This window comes from Natator depressus, chromosome 11 (genome assembly GCF_965152275.1).
Source record: "Natator depressus isolate rNatDep1 chromosome 11, rNatDep2.hap1, whole genome shotgun sequence".
Classification (NCBI taxonomy): domain Eukaryota; kingdom Metazoa; phylum Chordata; order Testudines; family Cheloniidae; genus Natator; species Natator depressus.
The window spans coordinates 80,458,397-80,480,765 of record NC_134244.1 but is presented as its reverse complement, the minus strand read 5'-3'; the positions used below and the strand labels follow the sequence as shown (position 1 = coordinate 80,480,765).

General features: G+C 42.9%; 1 protein-coding gene across 3 annotated transcripts in view; it reads left to right on the top strand.

Moving 5' to 3' along the window:
• NDUFA10 (NADH:ubiquinone oxidoreductase subunit A10) overlaps nt 1-21,645 on the top strand; it is an 83,044-nt gene extending 61,399 nt beyond the window's left edge. The window contains exon 9 of one of the 3 annotated variants that reach the window (XM_074968270.1): nt 21,220-21,645. In XM_074968270.1, coding sequence (XP_074824371.1) covers nt 21,220-21,283 — 64 coding nt within the window. In that variant the 3' untranslated portion in view covers nt 21,284-21,645. Of the gene's footprint in view, nt 1-9,387; nt 10,486-21,219 lie in introns of those variants that run through there. The other 2 variants (XM_074968268.1, XM_074968269.1) reach the window with 2 other exon arrangements.
• Nucleotides 21,646-22,369: the final 724 nt, after the last annotated feature.

Genomic DNA, 22,369 nt, shown 5'->3' with positions numbered 1-22,369 from the left:
CAACCCTGCAAAGGCTTGAGCCCACGCATAAAGCGCTCTGTGTAGCTCAAAAGCTTCTTTCTCACCAACAGAAGTTGATTCAATAAAAGTTATTACCTCGCCCACGTTGTCCCCCTAATATGCCAGGGCAAGTACAGCTAGAACCACACTGCATAACTCAGTTATGTCAGTTCTATGCATAAATATGCTGATGTCTTTCCAGGAGTGGGGCCTCTTATCATATGTACTGGCTTTGTATAGAACCCAACTTTTCTTAAAATCTAGCTCCTATTTAGGGGAAATAAAGAAGCAATTATTAGGTTGATAAGCTGATTCTTTTTTTCTCTCTCTAAATTTGGACGAAAAGATAAATCCTTTTTTAATTCATCTTTCTGCCCTCTGATAAATCTAAAATATTCCTTAAAGTCCAAAGAGAAAATTGAATCCCCATTGAAACACCTTTTTTGATACAACTATAAAATACTTGTTGCTTTCGAAAAGTAGGTGCTGAGGATGTGAACGTTTTATTGGTTCAGTGAAATGTTATTGCTTTAATTAAACATGTTCCTATGAGCCTGCAACCTGCTGCACCCCTTCCTGCAGCCCACAGACGATATGTCTACACTGCAGTTAAAAACCCATGGCTGGCCTGTGGCAGCTGACTCAAGCTCAGATCTAAGGGACTGTTTAATTGAGGTGTAAACGTTTGAGCTCAGGCTGGAGCCTGGACTCTAGGATCCTGCAAGGGTCCCCTTAGCCAGAACCCCGCAAGCCCGAGTCAGCCAGCTTGCCTCTAATTTCAGAGTAAATGTACCCACAGATTCCCAAACAAATTAGCTGCTTACCTTGCTAGTTTTGGAGATAATGGCTTGAAATTGGCTTCCTACCTTTATGCAGTCAGTCCTGTGGTATGATCTGCATGGGGTCTTCTGGGACTTAGGGAAAATTAACATCACCTGCTCTTCGAGGTACTCTGCAGAATTTCTGTAGGACTTACTACTATAAGTTCTTAGTTTGTACAAATTGAACAGCCAGCTGATGGTGGTGTCTATATATTTTTAAACTGTGTGGAAACTTTTTCTCTGCTGGCTGCTTGGGGAAACTAGGGCAGGTAAAAGTCCAAGGAAACTGTATTTGGAAGTTGTAGTGAACTATAATCTGCAGAGTCAAAACAGTTTAATTAGTGCACTAGCAAGGTTAGAGAAAACACTTGTGGTAAGTACAATTAAAGTGTAAAATTCTGGTATTTGAGAGACTGTGAACTTTTGAAAAAAAAAAATGTCTATTATGCATCAGGTTTAGAATTTCCAATGAATATTACCCCTTCTCTGCTCCTACTCAGTCTGTGCAGGCTTGGCTGTAGAGAAAGATGCTCTGGGTTCATACAATTCCACATCTTTTGAGATCTGTATTAGAAAGCGTTCTCTCCGGCTTGTAAATGGGATTAGAATAGCAGAAGGCTTCTCGCTGTTGCATAAGTTCAAATCAGTTGATGGCTTTGAATACTCCCTAATTAATTCTGAAAATATTTTTTCCTTGAACTTAACACCTTTATGGTAGCTTTTGGCATCATTTGCATCATGAATCTGAAACTTTGGACTCGATGACTAAGTATATTTGTTCCAAGAATTACGATTCTTGTGTTTCAAAATTAAACAGAAACCTTTGTGTGCATTATTGCATATTTAATAGTGGTGTTCTGGTATGTGCATTGTCATAGTGCATCATCTAATCTATACCTACTGTGCCTGTTTTGCGTAAGACAACGGACTTTCCCTGCTAAAGGATCACGTGGTGGTGGAGTTCAGAATTGTAGGTGTGTGTTGAGCTCCCTCAGTAGGTGACCTCAGTGCATCATATTGGGAACTAGGGATGCGAGTTCTAAATACACTTTTTTCCTAACTTGTGTAACTGACAATCTTGTGTTCGGCAACAAGGCAAGAGTGCCCTGACTCAGTTGGAAATTGGCTTTCAAATAGTGAGATCCACTTCCCAGATATGATGGAAGGATATTTGGCAGGAAGAACTGTGTAAGCCATCTCTAGAAAGGAAGACAGGAAGCTCAAGTCACACAGTTTCTCCCTGATGCCAATCAAGAAAGGCATGGTAGTCTTAGGGACCAAAACCATCCCATGAGACTGTGCTTAAGTACTTTCCTGTATTGGGGCCGTACTTCCTACTGCTGTTTCTCTTCGTCTTTTCTTTTTACTTGGCCAGTATGTTTAAATGATAGTCATAACCCTTCTGTACTCTCACATGGCCGCTCTAGAGAAGGATTCCTACCCAAATGATGTATCTGCCCTCCATCTGGCCTTCAACTTCTGGGCTCTTTTTCTCTTCCTTCCCCACTTCCCTCCTGCAAATGTGACCCAGCAGCTCCCTCTTTCCTCCTCCCACTCATATCTGAAACCTGTCTGCTCCTAGGTAGCGTCCCTCCTTTCCTCACAGGCCTGTCCCTGCATAGGTGCGGCATAAGAAGCGTCTCCTCCTCCAGCCAACCAGCTGCCCCTACACTAGGAAACACCCCTAGAGTTAGGGGGCCACACGAGCCACAAGTGGCTAGGGAAGCCCAGGGCCAGTGTCATGGAGGGGGCGTAACAGAGCACAATGCTACAGAAAGTCTGAGCTTGTAGGCCTAGTCAGCTAGTAACTCCAGGCTTAATGATCCTGTAATTAAAACATCACAAGAATAGTAAACTTTTCATTTTGGACAATGTGTGCGTGTTTAAAGTTAGCGGAAGTAATACTGTGCAATTCCCTTTGTAAGTGTGTCCTCCATTTCATAAACCTTTCACATGTGGCTTGTCCCCCCCCCCCCCCCCCCGTGCGCTTTGTGTCCGTCCGTCCGTCCGTCCCAGGTTGGGGAAAAATCACAACCCTGGAACTAATCATCAGTCCCAAGGCTTACAAATAGATTACTAACTTCTAGGCTTTCCAGACCAGTGCTGTTTTGCTGTTTAATAATGGCAGCTTCAAGGTTTCTTAAATTATAGGCAGAAATTGTTTTTCTTTCAAATTCTCATTCGGTATGAGGACCTGTGCAAATACCTTCCTAAGAACAAGGTTTAAGGCATACCCAACTTTTTTTTTTTTTTTTTTTTTTTTTTTAACAGTAGTGAGGCAGCTGCAGAAAATTTTTGTTTTTACCTTTTTCAAACTCAATCATAGAAATATTGGACTGGAAGGGAGCTTGAGAGGTCATCAGGACCTGCACTGAGGCAGGACCAAATAAACCTAGACAATCCCTGACTCGTGTTTGTCCAACCTGTTCTTAAAAACCTTCAATGATTAGGATTCTAGAATTTAACTACCCTTATATATAACTACCCTTAACTACCCTTCCTTCCATTTTTTTCTTTTTTGTTGTTATTAAATGATCTCTCCATTTCTGAGACAAGACTTGCTGCATCTTTCTTTTACTATTAAGTAAGTTGTCTGGCTCGGTTCAGCAGCTTTTCATAAAATTTAAAGATGTGTGTTGGGAGGTAAAAGGAAACTCAGTAAAAAAAATAATTTTGTGTCAAGTCATGTAGATCACTGGAAGATAAGCATGTTAATTCTGACAGGAAGCAGCAAAGACTTGCGAATTCTTTAACAAGTGCCCCTTCTGTCTTTCCAATGATAGAGAATACTCCAAAGTCCTCAGGCTTCCCGGGATACTGGGAGTACTTAGAGGTGTCCGCAGAGGGGAAGGAATCAAATAACACTACACTTCACACTCCCAAACTCAATCCGTGAGTCCTGCTGGAACCTTCTAGGGATTTCTTTTCTCACCCCTCCAAACATGTCCTCTCTCTTCTCCCAAAATTAGGCAGATGGTTATTTGAAGGGAAACATTAACACAAGCAGCATTTGTATCTCAGAAACCAGAGCTGGATAATTCCTCTCTTCTCACTGCAGATCACAGGAAGACTAGTTGGTGTTTCCTGTGTACATGTGTACACACACACACACACAAAACCTTTGATATTGCTGTTAATTGAGAACTAAAGAAAATTAGTGGGGGCTAATTATCACTAGTATCCTCAAGTCTGAGGCTGGTACTGAAGTCCACTGCTCTCTGTACATTCGTTCATGCAAATCATTCTCAATGTGTCAGGTTCACTTGGGATTTCTCTGGAAGTGCAGCTCTGAATTAATAACCATGCAGCCCAGCAACTTGTCTCTTTTCTGGAATGTATATTATAATTACAGTAGATGGAAGACCCTTCTCATTTGTCTATGAACAGGAAGAAAACATAGCTATTGCATTACTGGATCAGACATGTGGTTTGTCTAGTCCAGTGTTCTGTCTCCTACGGTACCTAAACCAGCTGCTTTAGAGGAGGGTCTAAGAAACCCTTGAGCAGACAAATGTAGGATAACTTGTCTCCCTGTAACTCTTGTGTTGATCCCTATTAGAGATCTAGCTTAAGCCCTGAAACGTGAAGTTTAATATCTCTTCCCATTTATTTAGGCATTAACTGACATAATTGTGGATATTCTTGTCATCCTTACAAATGTCCATTCCCTCTTAGAATCTTGTTTAATGACATCTTGTGGCAATTAGTTTCACAATCTAATTACATGTTGTGTGAAAAAGTATTTCCTTTGATTAGTTTTGAATTTACCACCATTCAATTTCACTGAATGCCTACTCCTCCTTCCCCAGCAAAAAAACCCAAACCCTAAAGATAAGACTTCTATAAAGAGAGATACTTTTACTGTATAGTGATACTCCCCAAGAAGATACAGCCTGGGCCCTCACTTTGTGTGAAGTGCTACTCAGACACATTCTAGCAGCTCTGGTTGGGGTGGAGATGATGCCTAGAATGGGAATAAACACTCAGGCAGGCCTCCAATCTTCCCATCCTTCTTCATTAGTACAGAGCACTCTCAGGGCTTCCATACTAATCCTCCCTTTACAAGGTCACCACAGAGAAAATACTTTTAGATGCTGGGGATTCCAGAGTCCGGGTGAGCAACAGGGAGGTTGTGTCAGAATAATACATGTAGGGTTAACTCCAAAATAATTGTACTGTGGAATAATAAACATTTTGGCCATTGATCTCAGATTTTAGATATGGTGATTGAAACAAACACCATGTTACCTACACAGAAAATGTCCTCAATAAGTTGAAAAGAAAAAATTATTTCCAAGCCAGACATTGTCAATGTTTTTAGAACACTGCAGCTCTTTTTCTTTAATGTAAGTAATTACATTGTAAATTGTGTTTCAGTTTAGCCTCTCTCTGTTTTTCCAAAATTAAGGAGGCTAATTATTGTTAGGGTAACTCCCTCCCTTCTTACGTATGACTTTATCAAAGACAGCTGCTATGGCAACACCATCTTCTGTTTTCTCCCCCCTGCTATTTTTTCCTTTGCCATCTTTAGTTGTTTTCATTTTTCTGGATCAAGGTCTCCCTTTCCATTTTTTATTTTAATGGAGATATTTGACAGCTTTAATACAGAGCGCGGTCTGTTCTCAGAGCTAGGAAGAAAAAGTTTAATAAAGACAGACGTGCAATAAGCAAGAAAAGGCTCTAATCTCTAAGTGTTCTGCTTTGTGAAATATTTGTCTCTTCAAAATTACTTGTTTAGCAGATTCCAAACTAGAGTAAATAAAATTGTTCTTGCCATCAAATTTAATGTTTGTGCATATTATATGAAAGTACTGTTGTCTGATAAAAATATCCTTATGAGTCTAACAAACAAAACCCAGTAGATTTTAAATGAACTACCAAACTATCTTTAAAGCTGACCTGCAAAGGGGGAAAATGGGTGTTCTGTGCTTTTCTTTTCTTCACTTATAAAATGGAGCATAAAATTTTTGTTTGTTTGTTCTGCTTTGCTTTTTGCTTTAGAATCTGTAGACAGCTAGAGAAATGGTAGGATTATAAAGTAGAGTACAAAGGAAGTGAAACCAGTCTAAGTGATGAGTTTGAAGGCTTGGTAGACTGCTTCAAAACTTTTTGGGGAATTTTTCGTAGCACCAGTTGGTTTATTTAAATTTAAATGATAAAATTATCTATCCAAGGATTTGGATTCCATGATGCATCATTACTAATACAATAAAATAAAATGCCAGCACCATTAAAATATTCATTTCAAACAGGAACTCGGTCAGCAAGAAACCTAAAAAAAACCCCAAACCTCTCTCTTCATCATTGTGAGAAGCGTGCCGTCAGCCCCCTCCAACGACCCTGTTGAGCGGATGTCTTTTGCAGCATGCCTGTAAAGTCACCATATTCAGGCTGTATTGGACCAAGCAAGTTCCAGAGTTCTGTAGCCCTCACAGAGAGTGCCTCCTTTATAACAAGGGAGATCCAGCTTGAGTGTTTCTACTGACCACTATGGCAGCATGATGTGGGGAGAGGTGATTCCTCAGATATGCCTATTTAACTCAAACAAATAGCTGTGAAGAAAGTTTTGTTAAAGATTAAAATCCCAGCTATTTCACTTCTGGGATGAGAGAGCTCAACTCCCCTCCTCTGGGCCACCCAGGAGGCTAGCAAAATCAGGGAGGACAAAATTTGATGATGATCCTAGTATCTCTTAGGCTAGAAACTATTTCTTAGAATGGGGAAAGACTTCAGGCTGCCTTTTTTTAGATCTTTTACTGTGCAAAGGACACTGGCCCCATTATTTTTCCTTTGGTTATTCCTGACTTGCTCTGTAAGGCTGGATTCTGCAGGGCTTTCAAATAATTGAAAATATTGCATTGTTTATATGCTGGATTTTGCATAGGCTAAAACTGAAGGGTCAGTTTTAATGTCTGAATTTCTTGATTTGTGAAGTACATTGTTTTGAAAGCTCTCACTGATGAGAAGCACTTCCGACAACACACAAACTGAATTATGTGTAGAGCTAACTTTCTGGCATTAAAACTGGCATTTCTAAAGCCTGCTGCTACCTTGCTAAAATATGTTAATGTGGCACTAACCATAAGTTAGCCTAGAGGTAAGAGGCTTCAGATGCATTTTAGTACTGACTAATCAGAAAAATAAATACCCAGTTACAATAATCACTTTATTCAGCATGGCACTAGTCAGTTGGTTCTACAGCTTCTCCCTGTGGTGTCATGTGGTGGTCTGGGTCTGCTCCCCACTCTGCCACTGGCTTGATGGGTGACCTGCAACAAGACACGTCATCTCCCGGTGCCTCAGTTTCCCCATCTGTAAACTGGGGATAATGATACTGTATTGTATCGTAAAGTGCTTTGAGATCTACTGATGACAAGTGCTAGATAAGAGCTAGGTATTACCTTACTGACTAAAGTCAATGTTTACTATTAGCACTGTTCTGCTAAGAAAGAGCAAGGTGGATTCTGTTCCGCTGTGCATATCAGCGCCTAGAATAGATGTTGTAGTGATTTGCCATTATAGAAGTATATAATTTTGTTACTAATCTCTTTTAATCAGCTAAATTCTGCTGCCTGAATCTTTATTACTGGCAGTGTTGTAAAAGCAAGAACACAGCTGTACTCTAGGTTGTCTATAGTGCTGATAGTTGGAGAAATCAACTATTAATTTGAGCAAGTTTGGTAAGTTAATCGGTGAAAGAATACAAACAAGGCGTCCCAGAGATGTCATTGTTAATGACTCTTCTCAGCACTCGAATATCTTAAGTAGTTTTCTGACTGTTGACCCAATATGAGTATTGGATGGAAAATATTTCACCTGGCATTGTACTCTTATGCTGCTGGAACTACAGATGTTGTTTTTCAGCATTCTGGATATGCCAGCAGAGAAGACTCATAATTTCTAATTGATGACCAAAATCTTTACAATACAGCTCAGTTTATATGCAGCAACATACATCTATGTAAAATTTCAGAACATATCAGCAAGAAAAAGTGTTGTGAACGTCCGTGTTACTTTAAAAAAAAATTGTATGATTTTCATTTTCTTTATTTTTTAGCAATAATATAGAAAATATTTGGATTGCCCTGACATTACTCTTGCTTATATTGGCATCATAACTGCAGCTTAGATCACCCTTTTCATGCTTGTCTATACATGTATTAGGCCAAGACCCACCCTTTGAAAATCAGGGCCCTTTAAGGTGGTGTCAAGTTGGGCGCCCAAAATGAAATCACTGATGAGAATCTTGACACATTTTATGCATTAAGAACCAAGAGGAAACCAGAGATAATTAATAACTGTTCTACTAACGAGTCTGTCAGTGTAGCAGGATAGTTGCTCGTCTGTTCATATTGTAACTTTTTTTACTTCCATGAAGAATAGGTTACTTTAATATTAGGTCAGTACTCCTTATTCAGGCTAAAAAACCCATTGACTTCATTGGGAGTTCTGCCAAAATCAGGAACTGTAGCAGCGCCTTAAAAATTAGCATCCTAATTAGTATGCTATTCTTCTGAAGCATGTGTATCTGGCTTACAGGTTTTTTATTTTCTACTAATTTTCTATAATTTTGCACTGGAGCAAGTAATACCAAGCCTACCCCAATACGTCTAGCACAACCAATATTTAAAGCGTTCTAAGAAGAAATGGTATCTGAAGTGAAAACCATGCGCTTTACTTTACAGCCAGCTAAAATAAACCACCTTAGCTATAAACCTCTGAAAACCAGGGCTTCTAATGGAAAAAGCAATAGACCTTAACTAATAGCAGCAATGACAGGTGCTGCTATGGTACTTACTATAAATGGTCAGCAAATGAAAAGGCTTGGAGATTGGTACAAGCCTTTGTGCTTTCCAGAGTGATGCCTTGTGTTTTTAAATACTCTTTGATCAACAGTGTTCAAACCCTGTTATTTATGGACCTATTTTAGCTGTTAAGCATAGCGGTGTAATGAAAGCAGCCAAGGAGTTGGGGGAAGGAGAGTAGTTCTTCTCTTTGGTCCAGAAATTCTGGAAAATAAGACAGGCTCCAAACTCCATGATGGATTTAGACATTTCCAGATTGTTTAAACTCTCAGGCAGCTCTGGCTCTGCATGTCTGATTTTCACTTTTTTTGAGGATCTGTGAAATGCAACTGTAGTGTACCGTAAACACCTCGTTGAAGCTGTTCATTATTCTACAACATATACCATTTTAAAGGGGCATTTCATCATATTCATGGTCTTGACACACACTTCTGTGGTATAGTTTTTAATTTAATTATTAAAGTGATCTTTTATTTTTTATGTAATTTTGCTTTTTAAAAATCTGAACAAATTAATTCCTTTGTATGAGTCAGTTCTGTCTTCGGAGCAGCAATTCAGTTTGAGGAGTTGATGTGTAACATACTTTTGTTAAGGTGGGCCCTTTGGTCAAGTTTAATTAATTCAGTGCAGTGTTACGTGGGAGATCCAGGCTTGATTCCTGGTCTCATACTTCTCTCTGCTAGGATAGTAGAAAAGGCTTTGCTGGGAATGGGCGACGCGATGGATCACTTGGTGATGACCTGTTCTGTTCATTCCCTCAGGGCACCTGGCATTGGCCACTGTTGGAAGACAGGATACTGAGCTAGATGGACCTTTGGTCTGACCCAGTATGGCCATTCTTATATTTTGCATTACTCAGCAGTGACTATGCTGGAAGGCGCATTTCTGTTTTGCAAGGGAGATGTACTAGAATTCACGGACATGCTGACCACAGTGGAACGCTGCTTTTGGGCTCGGGAAACAAGCACTGAGTGGTGGGATCACATCATCATGCAAGTCTGGGATGACGAGCAGTGGCTACAGAACTTTCAGATGAGAAAAGCCACTTTCATGGGACTATGTGATGAGCTCGCCCCCACCCGGCGGCGCAAGGATACGAGATTGAGAGCTGCCCTGCCAGTGGAGAAGCAGGTGGCTGTTGCAATCTGGAAGCTGGCAACTCCAGACAGCTATCTATCGGTCGCTAACCAGTTTGGAGTGGAAAAGTCGACCGTTGGAATCGTGTTGATGCAAGTTTGCAGGGCCATTAATCGCATCCTGTTCAGAAGAACTATGACTCTGGGTAACGTGCGTGACATTGTGGCTGGCTTTGCACAAATGGGTTTCTCTAACTGTGGAGGGGCAATAGATGGGACGTATATTCCAGTTCTGGCACCAGCCCACCTAGCCTCAGAGTACATAAATCGGAAGGGGTATTTCTCTGTGGTTCTCCAGGTGCTTGTGGATCACCGTTGGCGTTTCATTGACATTGTTTCATTGACGCAGGCTGGTCTGGAAAGGTGCATGACACACATCTTTCGGAACACAGGCCTGTTCAGGAAGCTGCAAGCCAGGACTTTTCTTCCCAGACCAGAAGATCACCTTAGGGGAAGTTGAAATGCCCATTGTGATCCTTGGAGATCCCGCTTACTCTTTAATGCCGTGGCTCATGAAACCCTACACAGGGAGCCTCCTTGAAAGCAGCAAGGAGTGGTTCAACAACAGGCTGAGTTGGTGCAGAATGACTGTGGAGTGTGCTTTTGGCCGTTTAAATGGCCGCTAGCGCTGTCTGTATGGGAAGCTGGACCTGGCCAAAGACAACATCCCCGTGGTTATATCTGCGTACTGTACCCTCCATAACATTTGTGAAGAGAAGGGTGGAAGATTCACTCAGGCATGGACCTCAGAGGTTCAACACCTGAAGGCTGAATTTGAACAGCCAGAGAGTAGGGCTGTTAGAGGGGCCCAGTGCGGGGCTGCAAGGATTAGGGATGCCTTGAGTGAGCAATTCAGTAATGTCTGGTGTCCTGCACAGGAGTGAAGTGCAGTGGTTCCAATGTTAATAGGAATCTGTTTTTGCTACTATGATGCACTGACTTGCAGTGCCTGTTGCTTTCCTGGGCTATGGTATCTTTTACTTAATGCAATCATAAAGAATGTTTTCAAAGCCAAAAAATTCATTTCTTGAAAAGAAAATTAATTTCTTGAAAAGAAACACAACTGCTTGGGAAACAAAGGGCATGACATATCTGTGCTGTGTGGGACGAGGGAAGGGGGTGGGGTGGGGAACGGTACAATCACAGATTTGTGTATGTCCTGTTATCATACTCAGCCTTCCTGTCTGGAGTGCCGTGTAATGAGTGCTGCACTTCAGGTTGGCTAAAATGCATGGTGATGGAGGTTGAGTGCTGTGGGTAAGGGTCGTAGTTTGCAGGGCTGGGTGATGAAGCTATAGGTGTTGGAGGCAGCTGGTGGTGATAAGAACATAGATGTTGGGGAAAGTGGGTTGGCGGTGACATGGGGGAACAAGAGAGAGAGTTTTGGGACAAGGGCTGCGGGGGAGGGGGGGAGGAGGCATGGAATTGCCTGTATTGCTACGAGCGCCTATATCAAGTCCGCTTGGCTCTCCATGATGCTTAGCAGCCGCTCTGTGCTTTGATGCCAGTGATCCGCATTCTGCTGGCGGACCCACCTTTCACTCTCCCACCACTCCTGCACTTTTTGATTTTCATTAAGGGACTGCTGCATTACTTCACGCAGCAGGTCCTCTTTGCTTCTTTGTGGACGCTTCCTGATTCTTTGGAGTCTTTCGGCCGTTGATAACAAGGATGGCTGGGATCTCAAGGTTGCATCTGTAAAGCCAAAATGCAACACTTAACAGAGGCAGCATTGTTCACACCAGACAGAGCAATGATTCGCCTGTACTTAAAGACAAGCACAGTGTAAACAGTAGCAGAAATTGCCCATCCCAAAGCGAGCGCACATAACCTACAGGAGCCCCAAAATGATGAGTAAGCACAGGGGCAAGGGGGGCTGATTTGTTTCACGGCCGTACTGTCCTCTGGGGTTCTGTGCCTTGGGGAGCGCCAACAGCTGCAGGGGGCCCCTATACTGAACACTGTCCCCACATTTTCCACAGGATGAGTTCGTTCTGGAAGATATCTCACTGCTGAGGGTGACCTGGGAAGCAAGGGAGGGTCTTCTACTACAATGCGGCTTCCGCCCTGGTCCATATGCAGCTTTTCTGTGTGCAGCAATGGTCCCCCTGCCTCATGGCACAGTGGCGCAGACATGTTAGCCTTACTGGGACAAGGAGCACAGTAGCTCTGCCAAGGAACCTGCACAAGTGGATTGCCCAGCTTCTGCATGAGACCTTTGAAGAGATCACTGAGGCCGATTACTGCGATGTGAGAGAGCACATCAGTGCCCTGTTCCGCATCGAGACATGCATGCAGCCCTAACGCTCTTTGCCCCAAGAGCCCTCACCAAACAACTTCCTTCCCAAAATAAAAGCCGCTTACCGGGCACCTCCTCTGCTGTGTGTTCTTCCACAAGCACTGTCCGTTGTGACTGGCTACCTTCCTCCTGGCTTGAAAATAGCTCTTGGATGCATGTATCTAGGGATGCCGGGCTGTCCCCCTCCTCCTCAGCACCCTTGCTCCCGCTTTCCACCTCCTCCTGCCTTGTTGCACTGGGCTCTGAAGTGTCTGTGGTGGCCTTCAGAGTGGAGGTGGGGTCACCCCCAAGTGTTGCGTCCAGCTCTTTGTAGAAACGGCAGGTTGCAGGGGCAGCACCGGAGCGGTGGTTTGCCTTGCGGGCTTTGCAGTAGGCATTCCCCAGCTCCTTCACTTTAGCCCTGCACTGCAGTGCGTCCCGATCATGGCCCCTTTCCATCATGTCCCTTGGTATCTGCCCGAAGGTATCCTAATTCCTATGGCTGGAGCACAGCTGGGACTGGACAGCTTCCTCCCCCCAAACACTGATGAGGTCCAGCACCTCACCATTGGTCCATCGTGGGGATTGCCTGGCGCATGGAGGCATGGTCACCTGGAAAGATTCGCTGAGAGCACTCCACGCCTGAATGAGCAAACAGGAAGGGGATTTTCAAAATTCCCAGAGAATTTAAAGGGTGGGTCTGACGGTTGGTCACTTGAGGGCAGGGCAGTAGAGTTCAAAGTGATGACCAGAGTGGCTAGAACAGGCATTGTGGGATACTTCTGGAGGCCGATCAGAGCGCATTAATAGACCCGGACGTCCACACTGGCGCCGTGGCACTCCTGCTGGGGCGCAGAAAGCGTTATGCTTCTCGTGGAGGTGGATTACCAGGAGCACTCCAGCTGCGGAGTCTGCGCGCTCTACGTGCCTTGCCAGTGTGGATGTGTCATGAGTTAGGGTGCCTGGGGCTGCTTTAATGCGCTCTAACTCACAAGTGAAGCCAAGCCCTGTGTAATGACAGAGTCCACAGATCCGGCCATGCTGTGTGCAGTGCAAGGCCCAGGAGGAATTAAAAGGACAAAGGTGGCTTTGTCTGTGTTTCATACCTCTCCTCCCTCCCTAATCATGGCACTTCAGGTTGCCTTTGTTCCCAGGGGCAATTCAAACAGTTGGGGATAGGCAGAGATAGCAGTGTTCCAGCTACAACCCTTTCCCTGGCCGCACACCCTATGCCAAAGGCTACAAGAGAGGGTGGCATAGGTTCAACTATGCTGCTTCTGCCCCACCGGAGAAATCCTCTAAACTGGGGATTCTTTGGCTGGCCATTCATGTCATCACAAAACAGATGTAATTGGGACAAAATCCTGGCCCTAAATGTTTCCCTGTTAATTGTATGAGGAGACGCTTGTTCTGATTTTTACCTTGCCAGTCAGCTGCATCTTCCCTTTAGTCTAATTCAAGCCTTAGTGAAATCGACTAGTTTTTCTCAGGCACAGAGCAGTACTGCAAACGGGCCAGCCACTCTCATTAATTATGTGGATTAACTGATTTTCATTACTGCTCTCTGAGAAATTGTTTATTATCCATTGCATAATGACAGGTTTCAGACAGCCGTGTTAGTCTGTATCCGCAAAAAGAAAAGGGGTACTTGTGGCACCTTAGAGACTAACAAATTTATCTGAGCATAAGCTTTCGTGAGCTGCTCGCGAAAGCTTATGCTCAAATAAATTTGTTAGTCTCTAAGGTGCCACAAGTACTCCTTTTCTTTTTATTATCCATGAGACTTAGAACTTTTCTAACTCCTGTTAGACCAAAAGGGAATGTAGAGGGTAATCAGGACGATCTTTCCGCACCTCTGACCAAAAAGGTGTGGGTGTAGGTAGGTAAGATGGAACCCCTTCCTAGGAGCCCAGGTTGTTGTTGTTTTTTTTGTTTTGTTTTGTTTTTTTGGGGGGGAGGACAGGGAATGGGACTGAGATGCAGTGCATTTCAAGTACTTCTTCTGCCTATTGCATAAAGAAAAAAAGTTGACTTATGACTAAACTGTACTTACTCACAAGTTATTTTTAAATGCATGTTTAAATGACATAAAAGGACTTCACTAGAATCACTGGAAAATATTTTCTCAGTCATTCTACATTCACAGGAAGGTGGCATCCTCTGTGAAGTGTGCTCAGAACAAACCATATCTATATTCCTGTAATAATTTTGGAGTTACATCACTTTTTCAGTTAAGTCCTCTTGTATCCACTTCATTGCTGCAGGTTTGTTTTCTGAGTTGTTGCTACATGGCATGGCTTACTAGATATGTGACTTCATTTAACTGTATTATTTTCCCTTTGAATTTTTAGCAATTTAAGAGCCTGTCTAGTAATACGTCCTCAAATTCATACAATCTTGGCTCTGTATTTTAACAAATGTCTTTGCCAAGGCCCAATGTGAAAGCCTGACTGAACAACTCAGTCCCTCCTTCAATGAATACATATTATAACAATGGCTTTGATGTACTTTATATCTCTAACAAAAAACACATGGCATCTTTGTACTGGATAATTTGAACTGTGGTGGGGGTACAATATGGGGTTTTTTAGAGTGGATATTTACTCAGAAATGAAATAATAAAATTCATGGTTTTTTTCCCAGAGACCCCCTTTGCTTTAATAATCTGGGAATTTCTTTAAATCTGCCTTAACAAGGCTGGGGAGAGCAATTTTTGTGCTAGAATTAATAGATGCAGGCTGAACACACCAGCCCTGATGCCCTGAGAGATTGATTTTTTTTTCTCCAGCTTTCCACTGTAAATTTGTGTTGCAGAGATGGAAACAAATGACTTGCTATCACAAATCTGCTCTTCAGTCAGCAGGAGTTGCTGTTAACAGGACTGCATGATTGCATCTGATATTTAGACAAGACATTAAGAGGCAACTTTTAAATTAAAAACCTTAGAGAATCTGATCAAGGGTGACTTGTAATACTTTCTACTAGGTGGGGTGTGTGTGTGTTCGTGTTCAAGACATGGAAACTATTTGTGACTCATTTGATCTCTGTCGTAACAGACGTTGCTTTCTTACCTTAATCCAGGATGAGGCCATTTTTGTTAAATACATAAATACTCTGTGGCATAGCAAACTGCTATCGACCACATGAATACCTATTTGGACCCCTCTTCCCATGCTGTGAACAGGTGCACTTACTCTAAATAGTTCTTTGTTCAGACTTCATTTGTTCTTTAAAAAAAGAAAAATGATAAGCCTGTGGTTCTTGCTATATCACCGCTATCTGTGTGGGGAAACGAGGCAGGAAAGTGTTTTGTACATCAGAGATCAATGTTTGGCATTTAAAAAGAAATCGTTGAGATCACAGTAGATTTTTACAGTTACGTTTTCTTCACATGCTGAGCATCATCTTACAGAACGGTGATGTACTTTGTATATTTGATGATAGTTATGTACCAACTCATTAGAGGGGTAGACGGCTTTTGTTATCTAATGGGGCCTGCAAATAGGAACCTGAGAACTTCTGTCATTCTTAGGTCATTGTCCGTGCCTCCTTCAAAGGCATTGTTAACAGCTCGGAGTTTAAAAAGGCTGAGATGTATTTACCTCTGTTTGGCCTCTCACTGGATTTGGGGGATTTGTTGCCAAAGTAGGTATTTGATGTCTGGTTTCACCCATATGGATCGGACTGTAGACTCAGGCCTCAGTATGTGTCTACTGAGTACGTTCAATATTATAGATATGTTGATCCCAAGACCAGAAGAAGAGCTCCTGTGTAAGTTCGAAAGCTTGTCTCTCTCACTAGCAGAAGCTGGTCCAATCAGGTATTACCTCACCCACGTTGTCTCTCTACTGGGTGTGTTAGTTTGCACTGGGTCTGTGTTAAAACTTTCACTAGTTTATTAATATTGGCTAGGGGTGTAACTTTTCTTATGTTTCTATACCGACCATAGGCCTTATAAAGCCGAAGTTTTAGTGGCATAAAAGTGCATTTGCTGATGTACCTTCTTTCACTTGGGGAACTGAAATAAGCTTTGACAGCCAGAGCACCTTTTTGCCAATATCTGTTCTGTCAGGATAGCTATCTCAGCAAACCTTTCCTAGTTTAGGCCTGGTCTTAGACACTATAATTTGTAACCCTTTAAAAATGCTGATACTCGAAACACCCCACGGCTCCCACCCCAAAATCTTAGCAGCTTGAAATTTAATTCTGTATTGCAGTTGGATTTTTCACTGTGTACTCTGGGGTGGCTTTGTGCTGTTCTTGGATACTGAAAATGTAGGCTGTGTAATGCTTTGGTTCTACTTTCTGTTCACGTGCACAGGCAGGGGACTGTGCTGTCCTGGCATTGCTCCGCAAGTCTGCCTGCGCTTCTTTCCTTCCACCTCCTTGCAGGAAGTAGTTCTTGAAGTAGAACAGTTGTGTGTGTACTGAGAAACTGCATGAGACTGTCCATAAAGGGATTGTCTTTTTTAATGTTACACTTGAATTTTCCACGCTCTTGCTCACGCTCAGAAGGTCTGCTGATCCCCTGCCCAGCTCAGACATGGATCCCAGAGTTGCTTCCCATTAAAGCTTCCTATCCTACCAAGCAATAGGATTCTTGTTCAGCTCTTCCCATGCACCTTTGCTTTACTTCCATCTATAACCCCCCTTCCTGTCCTCTCTCAAGTTAGGATTTATCCTGCTGCGCTATCTCCTTTCCTAGCAATCCTGGCCACTCCCCTTTTCTCTGCACTCCCCACCTGTTCCTTGGTTTTCACACTTGCACTCTTCTCTCCACTCATTCCTCTTACCTGTCAGCTCCAAGTCCTGATCAGCTTCCCTTTCCCTTGTGGTCTTAGGCCGACACATCCTAGAGGGTTGGGCCTGGGCTATACCACAGAAATGGTCAGCCAGAACTGTTTTTAGATAAGTAACTATCTAAAAAGTTGGATCATGCCAGCTGGAGGGTCCATTGGGATCCCACTTGAAGGGGACGTGAGATGCTTGGGCAGAACTGAGCTTTCTAGAATGTTAAGGGGAGAGCTGTCTAAAATCTATCCAGAAGGCTGGTTTCCATTTAAAAGGGAAGCTAAAGTGGATGGGAACCTGGGAGGCAGTGACCATGAGATGCTCGAGTTCAGGATCCTGACACAAGGAAGAAAGGAGAGCAGCAGAATACGGACTCTGGACTTCAGAAAAGCAGACTTTGACTCCCTCAGGGAACTGATGGGCAGGATCTCCTGGGAGAATAACATGAGGGGGAAAGGAGTCCAGGAGAGCTGGCAGTATTTTAAAGAATCCTTATTGAGGTTACAGGGACAAACCATCCCGATGTGTAGAAAGAATAGTAAATATGGAAGCCGACCAGCTTGGCTTAACAGTGAAATCCTTGCTGATCTTAAACACAAAAAAGAAGCTTACGAGACAAATGACCAGGGAAGCGTATAAAAATATTGCTCAGGCATGCAGGAGTGAAATCAGGAAGGCCAAATCACACGTGGAGTGGCAGCTAGCAAGAGATGTTAAGAGTAACAAGAAGGGTTTCTTCAGGTATGTTAGCAACAAGAAGAAAGTCAAGGAAACTGTGGGCCCCTTACTGAATGAGGGAGGCAACCTAGTGACAGAGGATGTGGAAAAAGCTAATGTACTCAATGCTTTCTTTGCCTCTGTCTTCACGAACAAGGTCAGCTCCCAGACTACTGCACTGGGCAGCACAGCATGGGGAGGAGGTGACCAGCCCTCTCTGGAGAAAGAAGTGGTTCGGGACTATTTAGAAAAGCTGGACGAGCACAAGTCCATGGGGCCGGATGCGGTGCATTTGAGATTGCTAAAGGAGTTGGCGGATGTGATTGCAGAGCCATTGGCCATTATCTTTGAAAACTCATGGCGATCGGGGGAAGTCCCGGACGACTGAAAAAAGGCTAATGTAGTGCCCATCTTTAAAAAAGGGAAGGAGGAGGATCCTGGGAACTACAGGCCAGTCAGCCTCACCTCAGTCCCTGGAAAAATCATGGAGCAGGTCCTCAAGGAATCCATGCTGAAGCACTTAGAGGAGAGGAAAGTGATCGGGAACAGTCAGCATGGATTCACCAAGGGCAAGTCATGCCTGACTAATCTAATTGCCTTCTATGATGAGATAACTGGCTCTGTGGATGAGGGGAAAGCAGTGGACGTGTTCTTCCTTGACTTTAGCAAAGCTTTTGACACGGTCTCCCACAGTATTCTTGCCAGCAAGTTAAAGAAGTATGGGCTGGATGAATGGACTATAAGGTGGATAGAAAGTTGGCTAGATTGTCGGGCTCAACGGGTAGTGATCAATGGCTCCATGTCTAGTTGGCAGCCGGTATCAAGTGGAGTGCCCCAAGGGTCGGTCCTCGGGCCGGTTTTGTTAAATATCTTCATAAATGATCTGGAGGATGGTGTGGATTGCACCCTCAGCAAGTTTGCAGATGACACTAAACTGGGAGGAGTGGTAGATACGCTGGAGGGTAGGGATAGGATACAGAGGGACCTAGACAAATGAGAGGATTGGGCCAAAAGAAATCTGATGAGGTTCAACAAGGACAAGTGCAGAGTCCTGCATTTAGGATGGAAGAATCCCATGCACCGCTACAGACTAGGGACCGAATGGCTCGGCAGCAGTTCTGCAGAAAAGGAACTAGGGGTTACAGTGGACAAGAAGCTGGATATGAGTCAACAGTGTGCCCTTGTTGCCAAGAAGGCCAGTGGCATTTTGGGATCTATATGGTGGGGCATTGCCAGCAGATCAAGGGACATGATCGTTCCCCTCTATTCGACATTGGTGAGGCCTCATCTGGAGTACTGTGTCCAGTTTTGGGCCCCACACTACAAGAAGGATGTGGAAAAATTGGAGAGAGTCCAGCGGAGGGCAACAAAAATGATTAGGGGACTGGAACACATGACTTATGAGGAGAGGCTGAGGGAACTGGGATTGTTTAGTCTGTGGAAGAGAAGAATGAGGGGGGATTTGATAGCTGCTTTCAACTACCTGAAAGGGGGTTCCAAAGAGGATGGATCTAGACTGTTCTCAGTGGTAGCTGATGACAGAACAAGGAGTAATGGTCTCAAGTTGCAGTGGGGGAGGTTTAGGTTGGATATTAGGAAAAACTTTTTCACTAGGATGGTGGTAAAACACTGGAATGCATTACCTAGGGAGGTGGTGGAATCTCCTTCCTTAGAAGTTTTTAAGGTCAGGCTTGACAAAGCCCTGGCTGGGATGATTTAGTTGGGGATTGGTCCTGCTTTGAGCAGGGGGTTGGACTAGATGACCTCCTGAGGTCCCTTCCAACCCTGATATTCTATGATTCTATGACAGTGTGTCAAGTAATATATTATTCTATTTGGAAATGCATTACACTGTGTATAGGTAGCATGTAGTAATAAAATTGTGATGTGTCCCAACCAAAGATTGTCATCACTTTGTTTTCAGATGAAGTTGTTGAGACCTGAATAAATGGTATGAGGAACTTTAGCTGCCATGTTTCAGAGTAGCAGCCATGTTAGTCTGTATTCGCAAAAAGAAAAGAAGTACTTGTGGCACCTTAGAGACTAACAAATTTATTTGAGCATAAGCTTTCGTGAGCTATAGCTCACTTCATCGGATGCATTCAGTGGAAAATACAGTGGGGAGATGGATATACACAGAGAACATGAAACAATGGGTGTTACCATACACACTGTAACCAGAGTGATCAGGTAAGGTGAGCTATTACCAGCAGGAGAGCGGGGTGGGGGCGGGGGGAACCTTTTCTAGTGATAATCAAGGTGGGCCATTTCCAGCAGTTGACAAGAACGTCTGAGGAACAGTGAGGAGTGGCAGCGGCGGGGATAAACATGGGGAAATAGTTTTACTTTGTGTAATGACCCATCCACTCCCAGTCTCTATTCAAGCGTAAGTTAATTGTATCCAGTTTGCAAATTAATTCCAATTCAGCAGTCTCTCGTCGGAGTCTGTTTTTGAAGGTTTTTTTTTTGTTGAAGAATTGCCACTTTTAGGTCTGAAATCGAGTGACCAGAGAGATTGAAGTGTTCTGCAACTGGTTTTTGAATGTTACAATTCTTGACGTCTGATTTGTGTCCATTTATTCTTTTACATAGAGACTGTCCAGTTTGACCAATGTACATGGCAGAGGGGCATTGCTGGCACATGATGGCATGTATCATATTGGTAGATGTGCAGGTGAACAAGCCTCTGATATTGTGGCTGATGTGATGAGGCCCTATGATGGTGTCCCCTGAATAGATATGTGGACACAGTTGGCAATAGGCTTTGTTGCAAGGATAGGTTCCTGGGTTAGTGGTTCTGTTGTGTGGTATGTGGTTGCTGGTGAGTATTTGCTTCAGGTTGGGGGGCTGTCTGTAAGCAAGGACTGGCCTGTCTCCCAAGATCTGTGAGAGTGATGGGTCGTCCTTCAGGATAGGTTGTAGATCCTTGATGATATGTTGGAGAGGTTTTCGTTGGGGGCTGAAAGTGATGGCTAGTGGCGTTCTGTTGTTTTCTTTGTTGGGCCTGTCCTGTAGTAGGTGACTTCTGGGTACTCTTCTGGCTCTGTCAATCTGTTCCATGCAAATTAGGAAACAGTTGTCTGTTAAATGGAAATTGACAATGCAATGAAAACACTGACCCCTGGATCAAGTTTTCTGTTTTAATAAGTTCAAGTTAGATCTGCATATAAAAGCTGAATATTAATGTGTTTTAAATGTTTTACTGTAATAATTAACTGGATTTTTCATGCATGCCATCTTTTGTATTTTTAATTTGCATTTATTTTGGGATTAGTTTCTACACTCTTACTCCATTTCTGTGGGACAAACTACAATGAACCCTTTAAACGTTTAGGATCCCTTCTCATTAAGATTACTTGTTAGGATATCCTAGGAAGGTGTCCGGGTTTCTGAAGCTGTCAACCAAGAGATATATTGGCCAATGTTTTTTTTAAAGCAACTTCTCATTGTGGATGCCCATTTGAAGTTACTTTAAAGAGGCCTGATGTTCAGGAAGTAATGAGCGGTCTCCCCCTGAAAATTGGGCACCCAAAAATCACTTGTCTTTTTTTAAATTGAAAACCTGGCCAAAGGTGTTGGGGGTGGGGAGGTGAAGTGTGGAAGAAGAAGAAGAAATGATTTATCATCATAAATGGCCTAGCCCTGACCGGACTTGTTTTGTTTTTCTCTAGCTTCCTGGTCGCAATTTTGACAAAGGTTACAACTCCGAGGTGGGAGACAAGTGGATCTGGCTGAAATGAAACCCGCCGTGCTTTGAAGCCCTAACACTGAATGACCACAGAACTTGAATGATACAGAAGCTGCTTTCAGTCTCTCTGCTCACCATTGACTGTATATGCAGCACAAAGAACACACATGTAAATGGTCGGGAAATTAGAGTGTAAGAGAATGGTCTCAAAGTAAACCAAACCACCGTAATATTTAAGGAAACGTCTTGCCTCTTCATGGAATTCAGCTCATTTTTATTTTAGAATGATCCACAATAATTGTAATAATATGACATTGCAGTGGTAGCCTTTCTAAGATCAACAGGGAATCGTCATCAAAACGGGGGCTTAATATTATACAGGATTGTGATTGTTTGACTGAACTGAAAAGAAATAAAACCTGTATCCTTATGATTTTTTCATTTTATATTTCCATCCCCGTGTCATACACAGTTCTGTTAGGCACACCATTCTGATGCAGCTGTATTTCTATAAATAGGTCTTCCATAGGTATTGACATCAAAGCAAACAAATATATATATTTTTAAAAACACCACCAAGAGAAGGAAAATGGGTAGTGCTCACTTTTAAACAACAAAGTATTTTTTGCACTTAAAACTGTAAAGATTTCATAATAATTGCCAGCTGTTGAGCACTAATTTCTTCCTCTAATATAAAACCATAAATCAAAATGTTGGAGTATAAAAGGCAAAGTAAAAGTCATTATTATTTTATATGTCTCTAAAAATCTAAGTTACAGAGTTCTTTTAAATAAATGATTCATTTGGCTTTAGTTACCAGTCATAAAAATTAGGCTTTCTGGCATTACTTCTAGCAGCGCAGTCCAGATTCAGTCTGTCATAATTCGGCATTTTCTGCTATGGGCTAAGTACTTTAATCATTGAATGAAAGTGCTGCCAGGCATTCCAAAATTTAGGGCAATGCTCTTGTCTAAGCAACCACGTCTGGCCAGCTCCCTTTTCTTGCACTAAGCCTATTGTGAAAAGACTTCTTTAAAAACTGCCTTGGGGGCCCAGTTAGATGTTGAGATAGGCAGGAAGGGGGCTTGCCTATTTCCTTGGGCTGATCAAAAATCAGCCTTTTTGCTCCATTT